At 50.1% G+C, this 26,571-nt stretch overlaps 1 protein-coding gene across 4 annotated transcripts in view; it reads left to right on the top strand.

Moving 5' to 3' along the window:
- RAP1GAP2 (RAP1 GTPase activating protein 2) overlaps positions 1-26,571 on the top strand; it is a 261,713-nt gene that overhangs the window by 158,446 nt on the left and 76,696 nt on the right. For all 4 annotated transcript variants that reach the window (XM_058431162.1, XM_032137937.2, XM_032137939.3 and 1 more), the window contains one exon: positions 24,299-24,334. In XM_058431162.1, the coding sequence (XP_058287145.1) occupies positions 24,299-24,334 (36 nt within the window). The remainder of the gene's footprint in view (positions 1-24,298; positions 24,335-26,571) is intronic.

Raw genomic sequence — 26,571 nt, 5'->3', positions numbered from 1 at the left:
TCTCAGCCTTTGCCTGAGCTGTTGCCTCTCCTAGAATGCCTAACCCTCTAGTTGACCCTGTTACGGAGCTGGCAAGGTTAGTCTTGAATAACCTGATGAGATTTCCAGAGCTGCTTTTTTCCAGTTCCCCCACTAAGAGGCTTAGACCTGAAGCTGAGCCCCACTTTGGGGGAAGACTGGAAGTTTCAGGTTGAAGACCGGATCAGGACTAGGAGCTCGGCCAGCTGACGCTGCAAAGCCTGCCTCGGAGAGTCTGTGGCATAGGAACCTTGCGCCTTAACCAGCGTGGGCAGCTTGGAAGCAGGAGCCCCAGTTGTTTCTTGGAAAAATGGGGCCGATTGCCCCAAGGCAGCCACGCCCTTACAGAGCCTCTTGCAGATACCCACAGGGTCACCTGTCTTTGCTCATAGCCACGGATGGCGTCCGTCATCCATGCCTCATCTTTATCCTGTTTGTACTTTAGGTTGGTTCGGTACTTGACTGTTTACAAAGCACTTTTTCTTTTGAGACAGAGTCTTGTTCCGTCGCCCAGGCTGGAGTGCAATGGCACGATCTCGGCTCACTGCAACCTCTGCCTCCTGGGTTCAAGTGATTCTCCTGACTCAGCCTCCTGAGTAGCTGGGATTATAGGCACATGCCACCCTGCTGGGCTAATTTTTGTATTTTTGGTAGAGACGGGGTTTCACCGTGTTGACCAGGCTGGTCTTGAACTCCTGACCTCAAGTGATCTGCCCACCTCGGCCTCCCAAAGTGCTGGGATGACAGGGGTGAACCACTGCGCCCAGCCTTACAAAGCACTTTCTTGAACTCTTCTGGTTCTTGCAGAAGAGAAGAATGATTTCCCCATTGTGCAGAGAAGAAAATGAAATACTCCTTTTTGCCAGCTGGTAAGACACAAACCTGAGTCTTGAGATTACAAATCCCGTGTTCTTTCCATTACCCCAAGAAATAATTACTGAGTACAAATAATTACTGAGTGTCTACTACTGTATTTCATTGCTTCTAAGACACTTTCTTCCCTCTCATTTAACAACTCTGAAATCAGGACGCATCTCATAAGCAGTAGCACACCGTAATTTGTAATTGGAAGCATTTTTGCTTTCTTAGCGGAGCACAAAATAATGTGTACCTTCCAGTGGATGTCCTTTTAGGTTTGATGAAATCTAGTGTGTGCACAACTGTGGTGTGTGTAAATATGGCTTCTGCCTGCAAGGTGTGCAGTTTAGAGGAAAGATCAGTCTTAGCTATTCGTGTGAAACAGAATATGACGCCTACCAAAACCAACTCAAGTGCCATGGGAATTCTGGCTGAGGGGCTTCAGCAAAGCTTTAGGGAAGACAGGTGGGATTTGGTCTCTCGGCATCCTGTACCGTCTGTATCAACCAGCTGATTTAGACAATACACCCAAGCCCCATTAGTGTGGAGGCTCAAAACTTGGACCCTGGAGGCTGACTACGGGTTTGCATTGCCTGTTGATCTAGATATTTAACTCTCAGCCTCAGTTTTCTCAACGACAGAGCGGGTGTAATGATAATGCTTGCCTCACAGGTGGTCGTGAGGATCAGATAAAAGACCCTATTCAGGCCAGGTGCAGTGGCTCACACCTGTAATCCCAGCACTCTGGGAGGCCGCAGCAGGTGGATCACCTGAGATCAGGAGCTCAAGACCAGCCTGACCAACATGGTGAAACCCCATCTCTACTAAATACAAAAAATACGCTGGGTGTGGTGGCAGGTGCCTGTAATCGCAGCTACTTGGGAGGCTGAGGCAGGAGAATTGCTTGAACCTGGTAGGCGGAGGTTGCAGTGAGCTGAGATTGTGCCATTGCACTCCAGCCTGGGCAGTAAGAGTGAAACTCTGTCACACACACACACACACACACACACACACACACACACACACACACACAAAAGGGAACGTCCCACATCTTTAGTCAAGGGTCTGACAGATAGAGTGAGAGCTCAATAAATGTCACCCCCCTGCCCCCATCCTGAAATTAATTCTATAAATCCAATACACATAGAGCCGGCAGACATTTGTTGTTCGATCGCTGTTGCAATATCAAGCACGTTCACATTTGTGGTTTCATTTGATCTTCAGAAGTGCCGGAGGGTGGGGATCATTACTCCAGTGTCACAAAGGAGGCAAGTGAGGCACGAGGCCTCATAGCTGGCCGGTGACCGGGCTGGGATTTGGAGGCTGGTCTGTCTGACACTCAGTCCCACGCTCTCTTCACCGGATTGCAGCTGCTGGAGAAAAACCACAAGGAAGGAAGGAAACGCGGCCGATCTGGCGGGCTTGCTCCAGCCGGGGTATTTTATAAATGAATGGTCACTGCTGGGCATCCTTAATAATGGGGTTTCTGGTTTCGAGAGAAGAGAGGTCTCATTCAGAGGCTCAGGAGGCTAATTTGACAGCGGGGAGATGTGCGCAGACTGCCATCTCCTCTCCCTGTCTCCACCTCCAGTGGCCGGTGGCCAGTTTTGCCTCTTTTTACATATGTATACATGTGCCGTGTTGGTGTGCTGCACCCATTAACTCGTCATTTAACATTAGGTATATCTCCTAATGCTGTCCCTCCCCCCTCCCCCCACCCAGTTTTGCCTCTTAAGTACTATTTGTCTCGCTGGCCTTCATGCCTCCTTCTTTGCTTGGTTACCTCCCCTGGCCATGGAGAGGATGTCAGAGTGTGGCCACACTGCTCTCTGCTCGTGACCCTGCCAGGGGCTGTGGGCCTTCTCTGCCAGCCAGACCCTCGTTTGTGTCCTCTGAGGTTAACACAAACACACTCACCTTCTTCCTCCCTCTTCCTCTCCTTCCTCTCTGCCTCGAACCTCTTTCACTCAGAACACTTGGCTCTGCTATTAACAGGCTGTGTGACCTTCAGCAGGCCAGTTAACCTCTCTGAGCTTTAGTTACCCTCCCCTGGTGCCCCAAAATGGATAATCCTGAAGGTCAAATGGGAGGTGGTAGGAATGTGTCCTGGGCTCTGATATTGAGTCTTGCTCTATTACTGTGTACCCTTAGATGCAGCCCTGATTTCCTTTTTATCTCTGCGGCTTTATCTCCAAAACGGAGGGAATAACCCTCTAGAAGGTCCTCCCGGACCCCCTTCCTTGCAGGAGAGCCATTGCCCACTCCTCTGTGCGCCCAGGCAGGCGTGGGCTTTGCCCATGCTCCTTGCTCTTTGTTTTCTGGATTGTAATTATTTGCTTCTATGACTGTCATAGTCACCAGATGGAAGTCACTTCCTTTCTTCAGTTATTCATTCAGCAAGTGTTTACTGCACCTGTGTGCGAGGTGCTGGGATTACAGATGAAATGGGGGAAACAGACAAACAAGAAGTTTTAAGGCTGAGAGATAAGTGATTGGATAAGGTATGTGCAGGACGGGAGTACCACCTTGGGACAGGGAGGAGGGTGGAGACCAAGAGGGCTTCCTGGAGGAGGTGACCTCCAAGTTAAGAGCTAAAGGACAAGTAGGAGTCAAGCAAATAAAGTGGAGTGGGAAGGAGGAGAGGGACTGAGGGTGATCTTCCTTGGGTCTCCAGCTCCAAGCCAGTGCCTGGCCCGGAGGAGATCAGTAAGTTTGTTCTCCATCTCTCTTCTTCCTTGCTCCTTCTGAATGCATTTCTGCAAAGAGGCAGGAGCTTGGATCCTTGGTTTTCTGGACCCTGGGATGCTATGGCCAAGGGGGTTGCAGAAATATTCTGGATATGGCATGTCCTTCCAGCTTGGGGCATGCCACGTTCCTGAGGCTGGGGCTGCAGGAATGGGCATGGCAGGGTGTGCTGGGGGACACTGTGCTGAATGACTCACTGGCTCTGAGTAGGAGTGGAGATGAGCCAGGCCAGCAGCACGTGCAGGAGGGAGCTGGAAGGATGTTGAGGATGCACGAGGCTTATCCTGGGTCCCTTTTTCCAGGGGAAGGAGAGAAGGGCTCAGTAGGGACAGCAAGGCTCATGAACTTGACAATATCCCTTCTCCAAGATGGTCTTTTATGTCAGAATTTTGAGCTGGAAGGGACATTGCCAGACCTGTCTGCAGCTAGGGGTCCCTCTAGCACATGGATCTTCCAAAGGAGGGAGGTGGCGCAGTTCACATCCTAGAGCTATGCTCCTCTCCGCCCTTATCCCCTGACCTCCAGCGTCATTTCAAGCCCCTGGGGATGGACCTGTGCCAAGGTCTTTTCTGCCTGGCCTCGATGAAGCTGTGTCTTCCCCCAGCCCCTGGAGACATTTCCTGGCCTCTGTTCTCCCTTGGAAGACTGTGGGGTTCTGGAGCTGAAGCAAGCACAGGATAGGGCTGTGCTGGAGAGAGGAGACGGGCTTTGTCTCTGCTGGCAGGCTGGGCAGGAGCAGGGAGCGAGCACAGAGCCAGGGCTGGGAGGAAGGATCGATGATTATAACAATTGCCATCGACAGAGGACATTTCGTGTCTCATCTTGCTCTGGACACAGCACGTACGTCATGTCCTATTCTACGGCCACTTTGCAGAGTGGCTGATATTTCTCCCATTTTATAGATATAGAAACTGAGGCTCAGAGGCTGAGTGACTAACCCACGCAGCTTGTCAGCAGCAGAGCCACGAGTTAGTAGCTTTCTGCCCCACGCGAGGTCTGGAGCTGTTTCTCCCACACCACACTGCCTTGTTTTGAGGGTTTAAAAAATTCATTCCCTTCCTTCCAAGCTGAGGACCTTGCTTTCCTCCCAAAGCTGGAACAGAACCGAGGGCCCTGGATGGGTATGGAGTGTGACGTGTTATTAGTGTTGGAAAGAGACTGTGAGACCCAGGGGAGCCGTGGGCTGAGCCGGGGCTGGCTCCTCCTCCCCGACAGCACCAGGTCCCTCTTTGCGCTGAGCTCATGGTGTGTCTCCCCCAGCCATTCGCTATATTTATTTGAAATTTTTTTTGGTAAGATAATTACAGGGCATGAGCACTGCTATCTTTATTTAAACCATGTTAAATTTTTTTTAAACAGAGTAACACACACACAAAACACCTTGGATAAAAAAATAAATATCTGGCTGGGTGCGATGGCTCATGCCTGTAATCCCAGCACTTTGGGAGGCCTAGGCAGGTGGATCACCTGAGGTCAGGAGTTTGAGATCAGCCTGGCCAACATGGTGAAACCCCATCTCTACTAGAAATACAAAAATTAGCTGGGTATGGTGGTGGGTGCCTGTAATCCCAGCCACTCGGGAGGCAGAGGCAGGAGAATCTCTTGAACCCAGGAGGCAGAGGTGGTAGTGAGCCGAGATCATGCCATTGCATTCCAGCCTGGGCAACAAGAGTGAAACTCTGTCTCAAAAAAAAAAAAAAAAAATTCAGGCTGTTCCTCAAAGAAAACAGTTCCCTATGCCTCTGCACACCCCTTTCCAGCCCTCCAAGCCACCACTTATTCTTTTTTTTTCTTTTTTGAGACAGAGTCCCACTGTGTCGCCCAGGCTGGAGTGCAGTGGCGCAGTCTTGGCTCACTGCAACCTCTGCCTTCCGGGTTCAAGTGATCCTCTGCCTCACTCTCCCGAGTAGCTGGGATTACAGGCACCCGCCACCACACCCAGCTAATTTTTGTATTTTTAGTAGAGATGGGGTTTCACCATGTTGGCCAGGCTGGTCTCGAACTCCTGACCTCAGGTGATCCACCCACCTCGGCCTCCCAAAGTGCTGGGATGACAGGCGGGAGCTGCCTTGCCTGGCGCACTTACTCTTTGAGCTCTTTCTTCACACCTCTTAGGTTGTGTGAGGTGCGTGGGAATGCCTTGAAAGATGCAGGCACCGGTCTCTCTTTTATTTGTTTTTATTTTTCTTGCACAGAGAGGGCTTCCCAGTTGAGAGAAGGGAAAATTGAGGCCCCCGCCAAGTGGAGCCTGCTGGAGTCTCCTAACACACCAGACCCAGGGTCTCCTTCAGGCCCGACACTGTCGCTGGTTTCCTGTGTCCCAGTCCTGCCTTCTGTCCAGCCTTGCAGGCCAGCAGTGTTGAGAACTCACCTAGGGCAGGGATGGAGGGAGGGGGCTTCTCACCCCTTTACCTTCCTAGGCCCCAGTGGGTGTCCATTCATCACCTGCTGGCGTGGGGCCTCTCCCTTGGAAGGGACCCCCTTGCCCTTATGACGTAAGGCGTGTGGCAGCTCCATCAGCCCTGGGTTCCCCAGAAAAACACCCGCGGCAGAGGACAGGTCAAAGGTCAGTGCTAGTCAGTGTGGACTAACAGCTTCGGGCGGGCACCCAAGTCCTGTAGTTCCTTGTTTGATCTGAAGGAAGTTGTCCAGCGTCAGCAGCAGCCACCGCCGTGGTGGTAGCAGCAGCTGCAGCGGTGCTAAAGGCAGCAGGCCCCCGACTCTCAGGACACAGGCCCTGGCGGAAGATGGATTTCTTAAAGTACCTTTTCGTGAGTGTCCCTGGGCTGTGGAGGGATGCCCGTCCAGGCCCTGCTGCCTGGAGGGGGTGGGGAACAGAGCGTCTCCTGTTGTCACCTGGCAGGGAGCCCCAAGTGGCTGTTTGCCTGCCACGGGTCGTGGAAGCCACCCTTCACTCAGGGGAAGGAGGAACCGAGACCAGGGACAGAGGGGCCTCTGGGTGGGGGACGTGGAGGGCAGGGGACAGACTCAGCACCCGGGCCTCTCCTCCCTGGCTTGGAGATTCGAGGTGGGTCCTGGCAGAGGGCTGGAGAGAACTCACTTCTGTGTTCCTCTGGGAAGGCTTCTCGGCTCCCTGCCGGGGCCCGAGGGGACCTAGTGCCAGCCAAAGGCTGTGCATATGTGAGAGCTCCCAGGACGAGAGAGGGAGGACCTCCTCAGCTGGGCTTCCGCCTGGCCTGGACGCTTGGAGCTGGCCAGGCTGTGGGTCCCGCCCTCTCTTCTTTGTGCTGTGGTTCTGGGGACTCTGTCCTGTCACGGAGCCTCAGAGTGTGGTTAGTGTGAGGCCCAGCGAGGAGAGTGTGAGCCGTGGTCCTCTGCTGCCAAGCCACACTGTCCCTGCAGGCTCTGCAGACCCCTCTTCCAGCTTTGGCAGGCCCTTTGTGCCTCCTCCTGGTGAACATGGGGGGCCCAGGCAGACTTGGCCAGGTGGGGACTGTGAGGCTCTTCCTCATTCCCCTGCCTGCTGCCAGCCCGGGACTGGCTGTTTTCTTGCCTTTCTTCTCCCTCCTTGGCTGTGTCATCTTTTCCTCTAGGGGAGCTGAGGGTGACAATTCAGGGACAAGTGTGAGGAGTGACAGGACACTTGTTTGTAGGGTTGGAACAAGGAGTTCCCCAATCTCAGGCTGCACCACCATGGGCTCCAGGATGCCGTGGGGGGACCGCGGACCTTGTGACCAGCCAGAAATGGCCCAATCTCTCTGGACCCTGGCAGGGTGTGGGTAGTGGGATAGTGGAGAGTTTTAAGCTGGGAACTGATCTCATCTGATTGGTCTTTCAAAAGACCATGTGGGCCGGGAACGGTGGCTCATGCCTGTAATCCCAGCACTTTGGGAGGCTGAAGCGGGTGGATCACTTGGGGTCAGGAGTCTGAGACCAACCTGGCCAACATGGTGAAACCCCGTCTCTACTAAAAATACAAAAATTAGCTGGGCATGGTGGCACGTGCTTGTAATCCCAGCCACTCGGGAAGCTGAGGCAGGAGAATCGCTTGAACCCAGGAGGTAGAAGCGAAGGTTGTGGTGAGCTGAGATCACGCCATTGCACTCCAGCCTGGGCAACAGAGCAAGACTCCTTCCAAAAAATAAATTAAAAATAAAATAAAATAAAAACAACAAAAACAAAAAAAAGACCATGTGGCTGTTCTGTGGGGAACTGATTTGAGAGGGGGTTGGAAGGAGGCAGGAACCCGAGGCGCTGTCCAGTTGAGGCGCCGTGAGATGAGGGAGGCAGTGGAGGTGACGAGAGGTGGTGAGACTTCGGCTGCCTTGTGATGGCAGACTTGCCAGGAGGATTGGATGTGGGGGATGAGGGATCAAGAAATCAGTGATGACTCTTGGGTTTTTTTTTTTTTTTTTTTTTTTTTGAGACAGAGTTTTTGCTCTTGTCGCCCAGGCTGGAGTGCAGTGGCGCGATCTCGGCTCACTGCAACCTCCGCTCACTGCAAGCTCCGCCTCCCGGGTTCAAGTGATTCTCTTGCGTCAGCCTCCGGAGTAGCTGGGATTACAGGCATGCGCCACCACGCCCGGCTAATTTTTGTATTATTAGTAGAGACGGGGTTTTACCGTGTTGGTCAGGCTGGTCTCGAACTCCTGACCTCAGGTGATCCACCTGCCTTGGCCTCCCAAAGTGCTGGGATGACAGGTGTGAGCCACTGCGCCCGGCCGACTCTCTGGGCTTTGTCCTGAGTGTCACTGAGATGGCTTTTGAGGGAAAGAATGAAGGAGAGTTCCTGTTTTGGCCTCTAACTTGGGAAGTTTGAGGTGCCTGTCAGACATGCACGTGAGATGCTGAGTTGGCAAACCTTGATGGATCTGAATTTGAATCAGGATTCGTTTTGGGCAAGTTGCTTAACCACTGTGTCCCCAACCCTCCAGCCCTCCCTCCCCGAGTATGTGTGAGGCGTATGGAAAGTGCCCGATTCAGTGCCTTGTGCCTGCCTGGCACATCACCAGTGCCCAACAGAGGATACCTTGGGACTTCCTAAAACATTGCTTAATATCATCTCATCTTCCAGCTCGGGAACATTCAGTGGCTTCCATAGCTTGAAACTTGTGTTTGGGGCTGAAACTTGGGGGCTGATTTGGCTCATAGAATGATTGCATTTGGTCCACATAGAGATTTTTAAAATTTTGTGTCATCCATGTACAAACATTGGGAGACTCACACAAAAAATTGGATTTCTGGCTTATTTTGAGAACTTCAGCAACACTGAGCTTGCCTTTCTGCTGGACAGCTTAGTGAGAGACAAGTGAATAGTGGCCGCCCCCCTTTGGAATGGCCGTGTGCTCTTCAGTGTACCATTATCTCAGTCTCATGCTCTTTTTCTCTTTTAAAAAAATGGGTGAAATTTACATAACATAAAATTAATGATCTTAAAGTGAACAATTCAGCGGCATTTAGTACTTTCGTGATGTTGTACAACCATCACGTCTATCTAATTCCAATTTTTATTTTATTTTATTTTTGAGATGGATTCTTGCTCTGTCAGCCAGGCTGGAGTGAAGTGGTGTGATATTGGCTCACTGCAACCTCCGCCTCCTGAGTTCAAATGATTCTCCTGCCTTAGCCTCCCGAGTAGCTGGGATGACAGGCGCTCATCACCCATGCCTGGCTAATTTTTGTATATTTAGTAGAGATGGGGTTTCACCATGTTGGTCAGGCTGGTCTTGAACTCCTAACCTCAAGCGATCTGCCCGCCTTGGCCACCCAAAATGCTGGGATGACAGGTGTGAACCACCATACCTGGCCTAGTTCCAAAATATTTTATCATCCCCAAATAAGACCCCTTTAAGCAGTTACTCCCCACTTTTTCCTCCCCCCAAGCCCCTGACAATCACGAATCTGTTCTCTGTCTTTATAGATTTACCCATCCTAGATATTTTATGGAGATAGAATTATTATGCTTCTGCACAGCAAAGGAAGCAATCAACAGTGTGGAAAAGCAGCCTACAGAATGGGAGGAAATATTTGCAAACCATATATCAGATAAGGGGTCAATTTTTAAAATGTATAAGAAACTCCTACAGCTCAATAATAAAAAAGCCTCACCTGATTTAAGAAGTGCACTAAAGGGGCGGGTGCAGTGGCTCACGCCTATAATCCCAGCACTTTGGGAGGCTGAAGCAGGCAGATCATCTGAGGTCAGGAGTTCAAGACCAGGCTGGCCAACATGGTGAAACCCTGTCTCTACTAAAACTCCAAAAATTAGCTGGGTGTGGTTGCACACGCCTGTAATCTCCGCTGCTTGGGAGGCTGAGGCAGGAGAATCGCTTGAACCTGGGAGGCGGATGAGGCAGTGAGCTGAGATCGTACCACTGCACTCCAGCCTGGGTGACAGAGCAAGACTCTGTCTCCAAAAACAAAAACAAAAACATGTACTAAAGACTTGAATAGACACCTCTCTAAAGAAGACATACAAGTGGTCAACAGGTATGTGAGAGGGTCGTTAATCATCAGGGAAATGCAAATAAAACCACAGTGATATGTCACCTCAGACCTGTTAGGATGGCTAGTATCAATACCACAGAAGAGGCCAGGCATGGTGGCTCACGCCTGTAATCCCAGCACTTTGGGAGGCCAAGGAGGGCGGACCATGAGGTCAGGAGATCGAGACCATCCTGGCCAACATGGTGAAACCCGTCTCTACTAAAATACAAAAAATTAGCCGGGTGTAGTGGTGTACGCACCCGTAATCCCAGCTACTCAGGAGGCTGAGGCAGGAGAATTGCTTGAACCCAGGAGATGGAGGTTGCAATGAGCCGAGATTGCGCCATTGCAGTCTAGCCTGGCGACAGAGCGAGACTCCGTCTCAAAACAAAACAAAACAAAAAACAAACAAAAAAAACCCAAAGCACAAAAGATAACAAGCATTGGTGAGGATGTGGAGAAATTGGAACTCTTGTCACACTGTTGGTAGAAATGTAAATTGGTGCAACCGCTATGGGAAACAGCACAGAGATTGCTCAAAAAATTAAAAACGTTAAAAAGAGAACTACCAACTTCGTTCTTTGCACGTGGAGCTTTTTTGCAGCTCCATTTGTTGAAAAGACTATTCTTTCCCTAGGATTGGTCTTGGCAATCCTGTCAAAACACAGTTGGCCATAGATGTGTGGGTTTATCTCTGAACTCTTAATTCTACTCTGTTGGTTCACATGCCTGTTTTTATGCCAGGACCACACCATTTTGATCACTGTAGCTTTATAGTAAGTATTGATTGGGAAATATGAGTTCTCCACCGTTGACCTTCCTCTTTAAGAAGGGTTTGAGTATTCTGGATGGAATTTCCCTATCGAATTTAGGATCAGCTTTTCAATTTCTTCAAAACATCCAGCTAGGATTCTGATAGAGATTTCGTTAGATAGGTGGATCACTTTGAATGGTACTGCCATCTTAACAGTATTAAATCTTCCAATCCATGAACATGGAATGTTGTTCCATTTATTTATGTCTTCTTTAATTTCTTTCGGCAATGTTTTGTAGTGCTTAGTGTGCCAGCCACTCAGTTAAATTTGTTCCTAGGTATTTTATTCTTTTTAATGCTATTTTTTTTTTTTTTTTTTGAGACGGAATCTTGCTCTGTCGCCCAGGCTGGAGTACAGTGGCGCAATCTCGGCTCACTGCAAGCTCCGCCTCCCAGGTTCACGCCATTCTCCTGCCTCAGCCTCTCTGAGTAGCTGGGACTACAGGCGCCCGCCACCACACCCGGCTAATTTTTTTGTATTTTTAGTAGAGACGGGGTTTCACCGTGGTCTCGATCTCCTGACCTTGTGATCCACCCGCTTCAGCCTCCCAAAGTGCTGGGATTACAAGCGTGAGCCACCGTGCCCAGCTTAATGCTATTTTATTTTTTATTTTTTGAGATGGAGTCTCGCTCTTTCGCCCAGGCTGGAGTGCAGTGGCACTATCTCGGCTCACTGCAAGCTCCGCCTCCCGGGTTCCTGTCATTCCCCTGCCTCAGCCTCCCGAGTAGCTGGGACTACAGGCGCCTGCCACCACACCAGGCCAATTTTTTGTATTTTTAGTAGAGACGAGGTTTCACTGTGTTAGCCAGGATGGCCTCAATCTCCTGACTTCATGATCCACCCGCCTCGGCCTCCCAAAGTGCTGGGATTACAGGCATCAGCCACCGTGCCTGGCCTAATGCTATTTTAAAATGGAATTGTTTTCTTAATTTTCTTTCTGATTGCTTATTTTTATTTATTATTTTTATTATTTTTATTGTTTATCTTTTCTGATTGTGTCTTTCTGATTGTTCATTGCTGGTGTATAGAAACACAACTGATTTTTGTACTCTGCAATTTTGCAGACTTCCTTTATCAGCTCTAGTAGATTTTGTGTGTGTGTGAAATCTGTGAGGTTTTTTTATGTAGGAACATTTCATCTGACAATAGAGATAGTTTTACTGTTTCCTTTCCTTGGTAGATACCTTTTATTTCTTTGTTCTGGCTAGAGCTTTTAGTACACTGAGTGGTAGTGGTGAACGTGAGTTTCCTTGTTTTGTTGCTACTTCATCTTAAGGGGAAAGCTTTTAGTTTTTCGTCATTGAGTATGATGTTAGCTATTTTTTTTTTTTTTTTTTTTAATGCCTTTTATGTCAAGGAAGTTCCCTTTTATTCTTAGTTTTCTGAGAGTTTATATCATGAAAGGATATTAGCTTTTGTCAAGTGCTCTTTCTGTTATCAATTGAGATAATCATGTATTTTTTCTTCGTCATCCTGTTAATGTGATACATTACATTGATTTTCTTTTTTTTTCTTTCTTTTTTGTTTTTGAGACAGAGTTTTGCTCTTTCGCCCCAGCTGGAGTGCAGTGGCACAATCTGGGCTCACTGCAAGCTCTTTCCCCTGGGTTCAAGCGATTCTCATGCCTCATCCTCCCGAGTAGCTGGGATTATAGGCACGTGCCACCACGCCTGGGTAATTTTTGTATTTTTAGTAGAGACAGGGTTTCACCATGTGGGCCAGGCTGGTCTTGAACTCCTGACCTCAGGTGATCCTCCTGCCTCAGCCTCCCAAAGTGCTGGGATTACAGGTGTGAGCCACCGCGCCCAGCCTATTGCATTGATTTTCTTGTGTTGAACCAAGCTTGCATTCCTAGGATAAATCCCACTTGGTCATGGAATATAACAGTATGTTGTTGGGTTTGGTTTACTGGTATTCTATTGAGGATGTCTGACTCTATCCATAAGGATACTGGCCTGTGGTTTTCTGTGGTTCCTCTGTGTCACTTTGATAACGCTGGCCTCATAGGATGAGTTAGGAAGTGTTTCCTCCTCTTCTATTTTTGGAAGAGTGTGAGAAGGGCTGGTGTGAATTCTTCTGTAAGTGTTTGGTCGGCTTCACTATGAAGCCATCTGGCCCTGGACTGTTCTTTGTTGGGAGGTTTTTAATTACTACGGATTCCATCTCTTTACTTCTCCCATCACTCGTTTAGGTTGCTTGCCTCGTGCCTGAAGTCATTTGCATCTTCTAGTCCTGTCTTAGAATTTAAATATGAGTCTGCCTAATTTAAGATGTCCTATAAAAACCCAACCATCTTCCCACCCTTCCCCACCTTTCCACATCTCTGCTCTGGTATCTCTGCTCAGAGATGGTCCCTCCCACACAGCAGCAGCATTCAACATGATTAATCCCATAGGTCAGTGGTTCTCACTTGGGAACTTCATAGAAAGGCACATTCTTTGGCCAAGAATCAGAAGCTCTAGGGGTGGGGCCTAGGAAACCTTTTTTTTTTTTTTTTTTTTTTTGAGACAGAGTTTCGCTCCTTTGCCCAGGCCGGAGTGCAGTGGTGTGATCTCGGCTCACTGCAACCTCCACTCCCCGGGTTCAAGTGAATCTCCTGCTTCAGCCTCCCAGCTGGGATTATAGGTGCCCGCCACTACGCCTGGCTGATTTTTGTATTTTTAGTAGAAGTGGGGTTTCTCTGTGTTGGTCAGGCTGGTCTCGAACTCCTGACCCCAGGTGATCCGCCCGCCTTGGCCTCCCAAAGTGTTGGGATTACAGGCGTGAGCCACCTTGCCCGGCTGGAAACTGTGTTTTAACTAGCCCCCAGGTGATTCTGTGGCATTACCACTGCCACACTTAACAGAGAGCCATCGCAGGCTCCTGGCCCCAGTGACATAGTAAAATGGCACCTCTGAAACCCTCTAGCAACAAAGGAGCCGTGAGCGGCAGGAGTTGGTGGAAAAAGGAGACCAGAGAAGGGAAAGAGGAGCAAGCAGGTGGCTCGGCGGGGGTGGTGGTGGGAGACTTGGTTGGAACAGGACCTGATTCTGGAGGGCAGTTCGTTATTGGGGGCACCCACTGGGCATAGGGTTGGCCATCCATGGTGAGGGTGCAGTCTGTGGCCAGAGCACAGATAGCAGTGTTAATAGCAGTAACACTGGCCCATCCAGCCCTGACTCTAGCCATCCCGAGAAGCCCGCCCTGGCCACTTCCAGGCCAAGACTCGGCCTCCACTGCCTGCTTCATTGCATCTTGCTTAGCAGAATATTTAGCCATTCATCTAGCAAATGTTTATTGAGCACCTACTGTGTGCTAGGCAGTTCTATTAATAGCACAGGGATACAACAAACAAAGAGCTCTGCCCTCGAGGACCTTCTGTTCTGCAGCCAGCCTGGTGGCCGGCTGGTTCTCATCCTGCTTGCCCTGTGGATGGGGACATCTGGGCCAGCGGCAGAGTCGGGCAGTGTGGCGTGCTCGGTGGTCAGACAACATGGGACACTTCCCATCCCGCTCCCAGGGCGTGCCCAGTTCCCCCAGCTTTCCAGAAAGGGGTTTAGAGAACTCTCCAGAAATCCTTTTCCTTGGTCATGTCTTCCCTCTCCATCGGGCTGAGAAACTCACTCTGACCTGTTTGCTTCCCGCCCCCAGCACTTTCTGGCCCGCATCTCCCCCCTGATTTTCCTGGGACCCACGTAGGTGCAAAACACCTGCTCCTCCATCCTTGTCTTCTGGTAATGCTTTTCGTTTGCCGTTAACATGGCCTTGCCCCCTCCATGTGTCCTGGATTGGGGTGGGCAGGGATAACGAGGCGATTGCAAGGGCTCATTGAGCGACCTGTGTGTCAGGCTCTGTACACGCTGGCCTGTGTGGTCCTGCCACAGCCCTGTGAGTTAGCGGTCATGTTTTTAGCCCCATGGAAAGGTGCGAGCACTCAGACAGCATGGTTCTATGAGCATGGGTGTGTGGTGCCTCCCAGGAGCAGGGTTTTTAGCGAGGCTGCTGACACATAAACACACCCCACCTCCAGAAGCAGAGGAGAGGAACCCAGGACCAGGGCAGGTAGCCCAGCAAGGACCCAGCACGCTGTAGGTGGGGCCAGTGAGTGTCACTTCTCCAGCGAGGGTCAGAGAGGAGAGAGAGGCAAGAGTGTTGCAGGGGCGGGGGTCTCATGAGCTGGGGTGCAGCAAGAGGGAAGGAACAGGTGGCTGCCTGTCTGCAGGAGAAGCCGTGCCCGTGTATAGAGCTGCTGTGGACCAGGGGGAGGCAGGGAGGGCACAGCATGGTGAGATGGAGAGAGGGGGTCCTGGACTCACATGAGTGCCATCTTTTCCCGTCACTTCTTCTGCTTTGCTGCCTGGGCAGTGGGCTGGCACCAGAACTGGCAAGTAGGGGCATTGGGAAAGATGCCTCAAGATGTCTCAAGCCTAAATTGCTCCTTGCGGTTCTTGTTCACATCTGCCCCTGCTACCTGGGACCTCCTCCAGCATCCTCCTCCCCAAAGACACTCTCTGCCTTTCTAAAGGAAGACCAGGCTGTTTCTGTATCGGGAGGTGGTGGGGACAGGGGTGGAACCTGGGGCCCAGACGGAGTTCCTCGGCTGAGTGCTGGCTCTGCGTGGTTATCTATTGAGTGGCTGTGAACGCAGAGCCCACGGGGAAATGCTGGCCGCCCCTCTGATTTGGGTGGCAAGAGCTGCTGCCTCTAATACATTAGACAGCTGCATGGACGCTGCTATTAATGAGGAGACCCAATTCATGCCTCTGTGAAAATCCAGCGGCTGGCTTCCTGGTGGAGGGAGATCCCTTCCGAAGGCTGTCCCGGGCAGGACGTTAGTCTCTGGGGCAATGCCAGTGAGTCAGTGAGCATTAACTGAGCACCTGCTGTGTGCCCTGAGCATTAACTGAGTGCCTGCTGTATGCCCTGAGCATTAACTGAGTGCCTGCTGTGTGCCCTGAGCATTAACTGAGTGCCTGCTGTATGCCCTGAGCATTAACTGAGTGTCCGCTGTGTGCCCTGAGCATTAACTGAGTGCCTACTGTATGCCCTGAGCATTAACTGAGTGCCTGCTGTGTGCCCTTGGCTGTATGCAGCCATCTCAGGGTGTGTGGACGAGGGTGTGTCCGAAAGGCTGAGCTGCTGTTCCCGGCTGGCCTGAGTCATGCTGCTTCTGGGTGGAAAAGGAGACTCACTCCCTGCCAACTGTCCCATTGGAAAGTGCAGCAAGTCGCTGAGAAGTGGGGCCAGCCCAGCCGAGGCCATGCTGCCACTGGCTGATTTCTGCTGCTGGGCACTGTCCATGCAGGGATCATCCACCCGGCACATTGCTCATGGCTGAGGCTGAATCATAGCCCTTCTCACCACCTGTGCCAGCCCCAGGCCATGGGGCATCTTCATTCAGACCCATTTCTTTTCTTCTTCTTCCTCTTTTTTTTTTTTTTTTTGAGATGGAGTCTCGCTCTGTTGCCCAGGCTGGAGTGCAGTGGCACAATCTTGCCTCACTGCAACCTCTACCTCCCGGGTTCAAGTGATTCTCCTGCCTCAGCCTCCTGAGTAGCTGATATCACAGGCCTGTGCCACCACGCCTGGCTAATTTTTGTATTTTTAATAGAGACACAGTTTCACCATGTTGGCCAGGCTGGTCTCAAACTCTTGGCCTTAGGTGATCTGCCCTCCTCGGCCTCCCAAAATGTTGGGATTACAGGTGTGAGCCAACGTGCCCAGCCAGACTCATTTCTAACAGTCTTCTAAAGACACTGTCTCTGGGAAGACCACTGAAATCGAGAAAAAGTATCTTGAAGCTGCTAGACCACCTCCAACGGGACAAAGGATGCTTCCAGAGGGAGCTTTCCAATAGCTCCTTCTAGGAGCTGCTATTTACTGGGCATTCACTGCAGACCAGGCCCTGGCTGGGCACTTCTTACACCTGTTCTCACCTCATCTGCCTAAGAGTGCTAAAGTCAGGAACTATTTGCTTCAATTTTTTTTTTTTTTTTTTTAGACAGGGTCTTGCTCTGTCACCCAGGCTGAAGGGCAATGGCGTGATCTCGGCTCACTGCAACCTCTGCCTCCAAGGCTCAAGCGATTCTCCTGCCTCAGCCTCCCAAGTAGCTGGGATTACAGGCGCCCGCCACCATGCTCAGCTAATTTTTGTATTTTTAGTAGAGATGGGGTTTCATCATGTTGGCCAGGCTGGTCTTGAACTCCTGACCTCAAATGATCCACCCACCTCAGCCTCCCTAAGTGCTGGGATTACAGGCGTGAGCCACCGTGCCCGGCCTGCTTCAATTTTCAGGTGAGGAACTTAAGAGAGGAATGAAAAGAGGTTAACATGCCTCATGCAACACAGCTGGGCAGTAGCAGGTTGCCCACTCCGCAGACCTGGGCTTCGACCACCGGGCTCTGCTGCCTCCTGTGTGTTTCTGCTGCACCTAAACCTAAATCACTCTGCACGGCCTTGCAGCTGAAGCCTGAGTTCTGGTATTCAGTGTCTCTCAGGCCCAGGCCACAGCTTTGCTCTCCCACCTGGTCTTCAAAGGATGTCTAACCCAGAGGCCTCCAGCCGGCCGGGCTGATCCACTAACGCTTCATTGACTGTGTGCCGAGCTGCTTCTCTTTTCTGTCTTTGCCCATTCAGTTCCTGCTGCCTGAGTGCCGCACCCTCCTCACCCCTCTCTGTCCAGTGATTTCTCTCGATCCTTTAAGGTCTGTCTGGGATCTTGTGTCTTGCAAAAAGCCTTCGTTGACATTTTGGTTTTAAGATGTGTCCATGAATTCTTTGATGCTTCTGTCTTCAAGAGGTCGAACTTGTTGGGTGTGGTGGCTCACGCCTGTAATCCCAGCACTTTGGGAGGCTGAGGCGAGAGGATCGCTTGAGCTCAGGAGTTCAAAACCAGCCTGGGCAACATGATGAAACCGTGTTTCTACTAAAAATACAAAAATTGGCTGGGTGTGGTTGCAGGTGCTTGTAGTCCCTGCTACTTGGGAGGGTGCGGTGGGAGGATCGCTTGAGCCCGGGAGATTGAGACTGCAGTGAGCTGTGATCATGCCACTGCACTTCAGCCTGGGTGACAGAGTGAGATCCTGTCTCGAAAACAAACAAAAATAAAAAGACGTGGAACCTAGGCTGGGCACAGTGGCTCACGCCTGTAATCCCAGCACTTGGGGAGGCCAAGGCAGGCGGATCATTTGAGGTCAGGAGTTCAAGACCGGCCTGGCCAACATGGTAAAACACTGTCTCTACTAAAAATACAAAAATTAACTGGGCATGGTGGTGCATGCCTGTAATCCCAGGTACTTGGGAGGCTGAGGCAGGAGAATCACTTGAACCCAGGAAGCGGAGGTTGCAGTGAGCTAAGATGGCGCCACTGCACTCCAGCCTGGGCGACAGAGTGAGACTCCGTCTCAGAAAAAAATAAAATAAATACTGAAAAGCAAAAAGGGAAAAATCATCCATACCTTCAACCTCATTTTGTTGTGTATCCTTCAGGATATTTTTCTCCGTGGGAGTGATGCACACCCTCAGGTGCGGTCCTGCACCTCTATACACAAACACATTCTTTATGTTTAATGGAAACAATGGGATCATCTTGCTCAAAATCCTATTTTTCACACTTAGCAATGCATTGTGAATCTTTGCAGTAGCATCAGAACACAGACCTCCTCTTGTAGTTTATTGTATGAGTGTAACCCCTGTGCCTTATTTACTTTTCCTCTCACGGTTGGGTACTTCCCCCATCGCTCAGACTTTTTGGCCCGTAAACAGTGCTGGGACAAACATCCTTGTATATGTGTTCTTGTGGCATGGCCCGGATATTGTTCTAGGGTAAATTCCTTAGAGTGGGTTTATTGGACCAAAGGACGTGGATATTTTAAACGTTTTGGACACATGGTGCCTTTTGGAAAGCTGTATCAGGTATGCACTCACCAGAGTTCCTGCAGCCTGGGCCTGCAGACTGGACACAGTGGCTGCACTGTTGCCCATTCTTGCCACATATCCTTGCTGACACTGGTTGATCTGATAGTGAAAGATGTTATCTTACTGTCATCTTAATTTCTTTCATAACTAGAGAGGTTGGGCTTGTTTCCATGTGTTCATCGGTCATTTTGTGTGTGTCCTTTAATCATTTGTTCATGTCCTTTGCACAATTTTTCTGCTTTTTTTTTTTTTCTTTTGAGACAGCCTCACTTTGTCACTCAGGCTGGAGTGCAGTGGTGGGATCTCGGCTCACTGCAGCCTCCGCCTCTCGGGTTCAAGTGATTCTCATGCCTCAGCCTCCCGAGTAGCTGGGATTACAGGTATGCACCACCATACCCGGCTAATTTTTGTATTTTTAGTAGAGACGGGGTTTCACTATGTTGGCCAGGCTGGTCGTGAACTCCTGGGCTCATGTGATCCGCCGGCCTCAGCCTCCCAGAGTGCTGGGACTACAGGTGTGAGCCACCGCGCCAGACCCCTCATTTATTGACACAATGGCTTTTTGATAGTTTGAGGTATAGTCCTTCAGATCATTTTCTATGAATTTATATGCATACATAATATAGGTAGACTTACGGTATCTTTTTTTTTTTTTTTAAGAGATGGAGCCTCACTGTGTCACCCAAGGTAGGGTACAGTGTCATGATCATAGCTCACTGCAGCCTTGAACTCCTGGACTCTAGCGACCCTCCTGCCTCAGCCTCCTGTGTAGCTAGGATTACAGGTGTGAACCACTGTGGCTGGCTGTTTTTATAAAATTGGGATTATATTCAATGTATTGTCTCTGATTTCCTCCACCCCTCAACTTAATATATCTTGGAGAGTGTCATATGTAAGCAATACAAATCTGTTGCTGTGTTTTTGAATGATTGTATAGTTTTTTTGAACAGCTTTATTGAGATGTAATTTACATATCATAAAGTCACCCATTTAAAGTGTACAATTTGGCCAGGTGTGGTGGCTCACACCTGTAATCCCAGCACTTTGGGAGGCCGAGGCGGGCAGATCATCTGAGGTCAGGAGTTCGAGACCAGCCTGGCCAACATGGTGAAACCCCGTCTCTACCCAAAATACAAAAATTAGCCGGGCGTGGGGGCGCATGCCTGTAATCCCAGTTATACTCTGGAGGCTGAGGCAGGAGAATCACTTGAACCCAGGAGGTGGAAGTTGCAGTGAGCTGGCATTGCGCCATTGCACTCCAGCCTGGGTGAAAAGAGCAAAACTCCATTTCAAAAAATAAAGTGTACAATTCAGTGGTTTTTGGTGGTATTCACGGAGCTATGTAACCACCATCATAATCAGTTTTAGAACCTTTTTATTGCTTTGAAATGAAATCCGTACCTTTTAGCTATCACCTTCCAATCCCCCATCCCCCTCAGCATAAGCAACCTCTAATCTTCCTTCTGTCTCTATGAGGTTACATACTCTGGACATTTGATAAAAATGGAATCACGGTCCTTTATCTCTGACTTTTGTCTTTTTTTTTATTTTTTTGAGATGGAGTCTCACTTTGTCGCCCGGGCTGGAGTGCAGTGGCACAATCTCAGCTCACTGCAAGCTCCACCTCCGGGGTTCACGCCATTCTCCTGCCTCAGCCTCCCGAGTAGCTGGGACTACAGGCGCCCGCCACCACGCCTGGCTAATTTTTTGTATTTTTAGTAGAGACGGGGTTTCACTGTGTTAGCCAGGATGGTCTCGATCTCCTGACTTCGTGATCTGCCCGCCTTGGCCTCCCAAAGTGCTGGGATTACAGGCGTGAGCCACCGCGCCCGGCCTCATGTAAGAGTTTTTGTGTGGACGCGTATTTTCCATTCTCGTGTGTAGGTGTCTAGGGGTGGCACTGCTGGGTCATGTGGGTACAGAGGCAGGTTCTTAACTGCTTTGCTATCCCTCCTCCTGTAGTGAGGGAATTTGTCATCCATTCGGTTCACACATCAGTACTTATTTATTTATTTATTTATTTATTTATTTATTTATTTATTTTACTTATTTACTGAGAGGCAGTCTTGCTCTGTTGCCCAGGCTGGAGTGCAATGGTGTGATCTCTGCTCACTGCAACCTCCGCCTCCCAGGTTCAAGTGATTCTCCTGCCTCAGCCTCCCAAGTAGCTCGGATTACAGGCACCCGCCACCACGCCCAGCTAATTTTTGTATTTTTAGTAGAGAAGGGGTTTCACCATGTTGGCTAGGCTGGTCTTGAACTCCTGACCTCGTGATCCGCCCTCCTCGGCCTCCCAAAGTGCTGGGATTACAGGCGTGAGCCACCGCACCAGGCCCTATCCCTACCTTTTTTCATTTGGTGTAATGCATTCAAGGGTCAGCAGTGTTGTGGCATGTGTCAGTACATTATTTTTAATGGCTGAATATTATTCCATCGTATGGATATAGCACATTTTGTTTATTCGTCAGTTGATGGACATTTGGGTTGTACCCACCGTTTGGCAAGAATGAATACTGCAGTTGTGAATGTTTGTGTACAACTATTTGCTTGAGTACCTGCTTACAATTCTTTTGTGTATATTCCTAGGGGTCGAATTGCTGAGTCGTGTGGTCATAATTCCTTGAACGTTTTAGGGAATGGCCAAATGATTTTCCACAATGGCTGTGCTGTTTGACATTCCTACCAGCAATAGATGAGGGATCTGATTTCTCCACACCCCTGCTCACACCTGTGATATTCTGTTTTTTGATCATAGCTATGTTAGTGGTACGAGTGGTATCTCACTGTGGTTTTGATTTGCATTTCCTCATGATTAATGGCTCGAGTGTCTTTTTATGTACTTATTGTTCCTTTGTATGTCTTCTTTGGGGATATGTGTATTTAGATCCTTTGCCCATTTTTAAATTGAGCTGTCTTTTTCTTACTGAGTTGTAAGAGTTTCTTTTTGTAGAGACACGTCCTTTATCAGATACACGATTTGCAAATATTTTCTAGCATTCTGCGGGCTTTCTTTTGACTTTCTTGAGAGTAAGTATGAGGAATTCGTATTAACTTTTCTTTAAACGTTTGGTAGAATTTACAAATGAAGCCACCTGGGTCTGGGCTTTTCTTTGTGCGTCGTTTTTTTGATCATTAATTTGATCTTTTTATTTGTTATATGTCTTTAGTTTTCTATTTCTTACTGAGTCAGTTGTGATAGGTTATGTTTTTCTAGGAATTTGTTCATTTTATCGAAGTTATCTAATTTATTGACCTATAGTTTATAGTACTTGTATTTTATTCTGTGAGTGTAGCTTCTTTTAACCAATTTTTTTTTTTTTTTTTTTTTTTTGAGACTGAGTTTCGCTCTTGTTGCCCAGGCTGGAGTGCAATGGTGCGATCTCGGCTCACTGCAACCTTCGCCTCCCAGGTTCAAGCAATTCTCCTGCCTCAGCCTCCTGAGTAGCTGGGATTACAGGCATACACCACCATGCCCAGCTAATTTTTTTTTGTATTTTTAGCAGAGATGGGGTTTCTCCATGTTGAGGCCGGTCTCGAACTCCCGACCTCAGGTGATCTGCCCACCTCGGCTTCCCAAAGTGCTGGGATTACAGGCGTCAGCCACCGCGCCCCGCCTCTTTTAACCAATTTTCTACAGACATTTAAGTTGTTTTTATTTTTTACTGTTAGAGACGATGCTGCAGTGAACATTTGAGCCTGTCTGTGCACATTGCAAGTGTATTAGAGGATGGATTGTTAGACGTGGAATCGCGGGTCAGAGGTCTGTGTATTTAACATGTTGATTGTTTCTGTTGCATTATCCTCCTCCTGTTCATCTTTCTATCCGTATTGATTGGTATAAGCTCTTTACGTCTGGTAATCCTGGTCTCCTAAGCCTGGAGATGGGAAGAATGCCCCGTGTGGGTGCTGCATGTGCACCTGAGCAAGTTGGAAGAGGAGGTTTGGCATTTGGATGTTTGACGGCTCACTTCTGGTCGAGGGAGTTGGACGTGGGTGCCCTAAGCCCACCCCTGTACATTCATACGTGGGGTTTCTAGATGCCAGATCTGAACTGCTGATAGGTCAGAGCTTTTTGCCTTTGACACGCTGGCTTTGGCCTGACAGAGGTTGTCTGGAGTCAACAGCAGGGCTGGGTCTCTCCAGGGACTTCACCAGGCTCCTTCCCAGGGCGGTTCTGGGAATTCTGGGAGCAGTGGGAGCTCCTGGCGGTTCTGGCCCATGGGTGCCTGCAGAGGCAGGAAGAGTGCCTGGAGGCCCCACCTCTGCCTGAAGAAGAACCGAGGACACACGCACTGTTCCTCATCCCTGCTTTCTTTTCTCTCGTCTTCACTGGGGACTGTCTGTTCTGAGCACTCATTACCTCCCGGCTTCCCGGTGCCCAGATGTGGGCAGTGACATTAGTCTGAGGAGGGGTGGCTGTTTTCAGGGGATGGGAAGTGGGTGGCCTCTGTGTGTTTTGTTGGGGTAGAGCTGCCAGCCCCTCACGCTTCCATTCTGCTTCCCTTTTCTCCTTTTTGTTTTTCCTGGATACACAAGGGTGGCACCAAAGTAGGTCAAAGGTTTGGACAAGTACAATTGGGATTTTAAAAATAACCCATCTAGGCTGGGCGTGGTAGCTCACGCCTGTAATCCCAGCACTTTGGGAGGCTTAGGTGGGCGGATCACCTGAGGTCAGGAGTTCGAGACCATCCTGGCCAACATGGTGAAACCACGTCTCTACTAAAAATACAAAAAAATTAGCTGGGCATGGTGGTGGGTCCTGTAATCCCAGCTACTCAGGAGGCTGAGGCAGGAGAATGGCGTGAACCCGGGAGGCGGAGGTTGCAGTGAGCTGAGATTGTGCCACTACACTCCAGCCTGGGTGACAAAGTGAGACTCTGTCTCAAAAAAAAAAAAAGAAAAAAAGAAAAAAAAAACCCTTTAGGCCCCTGGAAGCCTCGGTTCAATGGTGTTCAGGCTTTGCTTCACCAGCTTTAGGGTCCCAAAGCGGTGCCTTGCGGGCAGGGGACCGGGCAGGTAGAGGCAGAGGTGGCACAGCAGGCCCTCCCCCTCCTTCCCTGGCTGCTCTGGCCACAGCGACCCTGCTTTCACCGGTTGGTTTTCTGTATCAGGGTGTGGAATGCTGCTTGTGTTGGACACCTTGGCCCCATTGTTGAGTTGAAAACATCCTAAATATGGCTCCTGCCGGAGGCTGGATCCCGAGGATGACAGGCGTTTGCGGAATGTGGCTCTTCCCAGGGGCCCACGGGCCCCTTTCCTCGACAGAGCCTGAGTGTCTGCTCCCCCAGCACCATTCATTTGCCAGCCCCAGCGTGCCTTAGTCTCTCTCCTGTTGTATGGGGTGTTTGGGCCTCTAGCCCTGCAAAGGCAAAATCAAATGATCTTCTCTGTTGATCCAAATGAATTTTGTCCCTGGGGAAGCCCCAGGCTCAGCTTCTGATCGTTGGTGAGGAAGAGGCTTTCGCTGTGGACCTCCTGGCTGATCCCTGTCTTTCTGTCCCCTGCTTTTGTCTTTCAGTCGTCGGAGTTCTTTGAGATGCTGGAGAAGATGCAGGTGAGTACGTACCCCCACCACGGTGGGGAAGAAGCCCAGCCCCAGATGTGGGTGGTGTAGGGACCAGGCAGAAGCCACAGGCAGAAGCCGGGTGCCCTGGAGGGAGGGGCAGAGAAGAGACAATTGCATCCCCTTGGCCTAGACAACCTGAGGCCATTTCGCTGTTGAGAGGTACAGAGCACTTTGAAGACGCCTATGGAGGGACAGGGAGGATAAAAGCAGAACTTCCCCAGCAGGGCAGCTGGGGAGGCCATAAACACTGTGGATGTGGAGGAGGGTTTGAAGGGTCCATTGTTCCTGGAATGAGCCGGAAAGAAGGCCTGAAAGAACTAGTTGCTTCTTGGAGGAGTCATCTCGCATGGGGAGGCAGAGGGGTGGGGTGGGAGGCCGGCCTGAGTTCAAATCCTGCACCAGTTCCTTTCCTGTCCTAAGCCTCCATAAATAAATAAGAATGAATGCACCCACTTACATGGTGGTTGGGTGAAATGAGATAATCGGTGTAAATACTTGGTAGACACTACATAGAAGTCGGTGTGTGTCGTGGGTTCAGGGGTTCTTTGCTATTCCTCACCAGGGTCGGGGCTCCCAGGTAAGAGCTGCTGCCCTGGGGAGTATGTGCAGAGGCCCAGAAGGGTTCATTGACATGGGCGGGAGGAGTAGGAAGACAATGCTTATAATACACCTGTAGCTCAAGCACTTCGCTGGGCTCAGAGATTGACAGGCGTCATTTCTTCCTGCTAGGGCCTTCATAAATGGGTATATTATTATTGTGATTCTCCCCATAGGACAGATGAGAAAATTGAGGCACAGAACAATTAAAGGCAGCACTCAAAGGATGCGTGGCTCGTAAGTAGCTTCAGAGCCAGAGTCCAGCCATTCTGTCATGATACTTCTTACCCTAAGTAGGTGCTCCAGGCTGAAGGGAGGACGGTTCTGCAATAATGGTCTGGAAGTCCTAGGAGGAGGGGCAAATATAGCGCCCACGGCAGTCCTGAGATGCGGGCCAAGCAGCCAGGTGTCCCTGAGGGTGGGGAGGGAGGGGAGATGCTGTTTGAAGGGAAAGTATTGTCACTGGCCGTGTCACCGAGAGCAAGTTATTAAAATTGTCCTCCGCGCCCAGCAGCGTGTAGACGACAGACTCATCTTCTCCACATTTAGGGAAATTATCATCAGCTTGCGGAAACCAGGCTGGCGTGTGCCTGACAGTGAGGGGTGGGAGATGGTATAAAATCAAGTGCTCCATTGCTTGGAGCAAAGCTGGGATTGTCGCCTCTAGTCAGTGGGATCCTGGCACTCTGGGAAGCTGGCAGGGTTTTGCAGCCCACCCAGCCTTCTTTCCGGTTGCCCCTCAGATCCTCTCTTCCTTCTCCCCCAGCTGGAGTCCCCTTCCCACAACTTTCCCCCACACAGGGTCTGTCTGAGCACAGCATTCAGCCCCAGTTTACCAGCCTCAGAGTGTCCTGTTGTGTAGAGGCTGCAGGGCTTGTCTGTTCATCTAGATCAGGAGCTTTCTAGGGCAGAGGTCTTGTTTTATTCTCCCTCTGTCTCTGCAATGGCTGATACCCATGGGTGGGGTGCCTGTTCCATTTCAGTTGAGACTGTTGAAGCCAAATTTCTGGGTGTTTAAGTCCCTACCATGTGCCCCCTGGGCCCAGCCTCAGAGGGTTCACTGTTAGTAAGAAGCTCACATATGGGGCACTGCTGGCCATGGAGTGCCCGCGTGGGCCTTAAGCCTGGGCTCCATCTCTCTTCATCTTGCAGTTGTGGAAACGGAACCTCAGAGCAGTGAAGCACCCCGGGTCACTTTGCTAGTTGTGAAGAGCTGAAACTGGAACCCAGGTTTCCCGATTCCTAGCCCAAGAGTCTAGGAACTGGGAGAAGGCAGAAGCTTTGGATTCCTTCAGTCCTGGGTTCAGGTTCTAACCCTGACGCTTTCTAGCTGAGTTATCTTCAATCAAGTCAGTTTACCCCCTGAGCCTTAATTTCTTCATTGAGGGGAGAAGGGGAAATAAAGATAATACCTATTGTGGCCAGGCGTGGTGGCTCACGCCTGTCATCCCAGCACTTTGGGAGGTCGAGGCAGGCAGATCGCCTGAGGTCAGGAGTTCAAGACCAGCCTGGCCAACATGGTGAAACCCTGTCTCTACTAAAAATAGAAAAATTAGCTGGGTGTGATGGCACACGCCTGTAATCCCAGCTACTCGGGAGGCTGAGGCAGGGGAATCTCTTGAACCCGG

Source organism: Hylobates moloch, unplaced genomic scaffold (assembly GCF_009828535.3).
Source record: "Hylobates moloch isolate HMO894 unplaced genomic scaffold, HMol_V3 SCAFFOLD_19, whole genome shotgun sequence".
In the NCBI taxonomy this organism is placed as follows: Eukaryota; Metazoa; Chordata; class Mammalia; order Primates; family Hylobatidae; genus Hylobates; species Hylobates moloch.
This window is presented reverse-complemented; position numbering and strand designations above follow the sequence as displayed.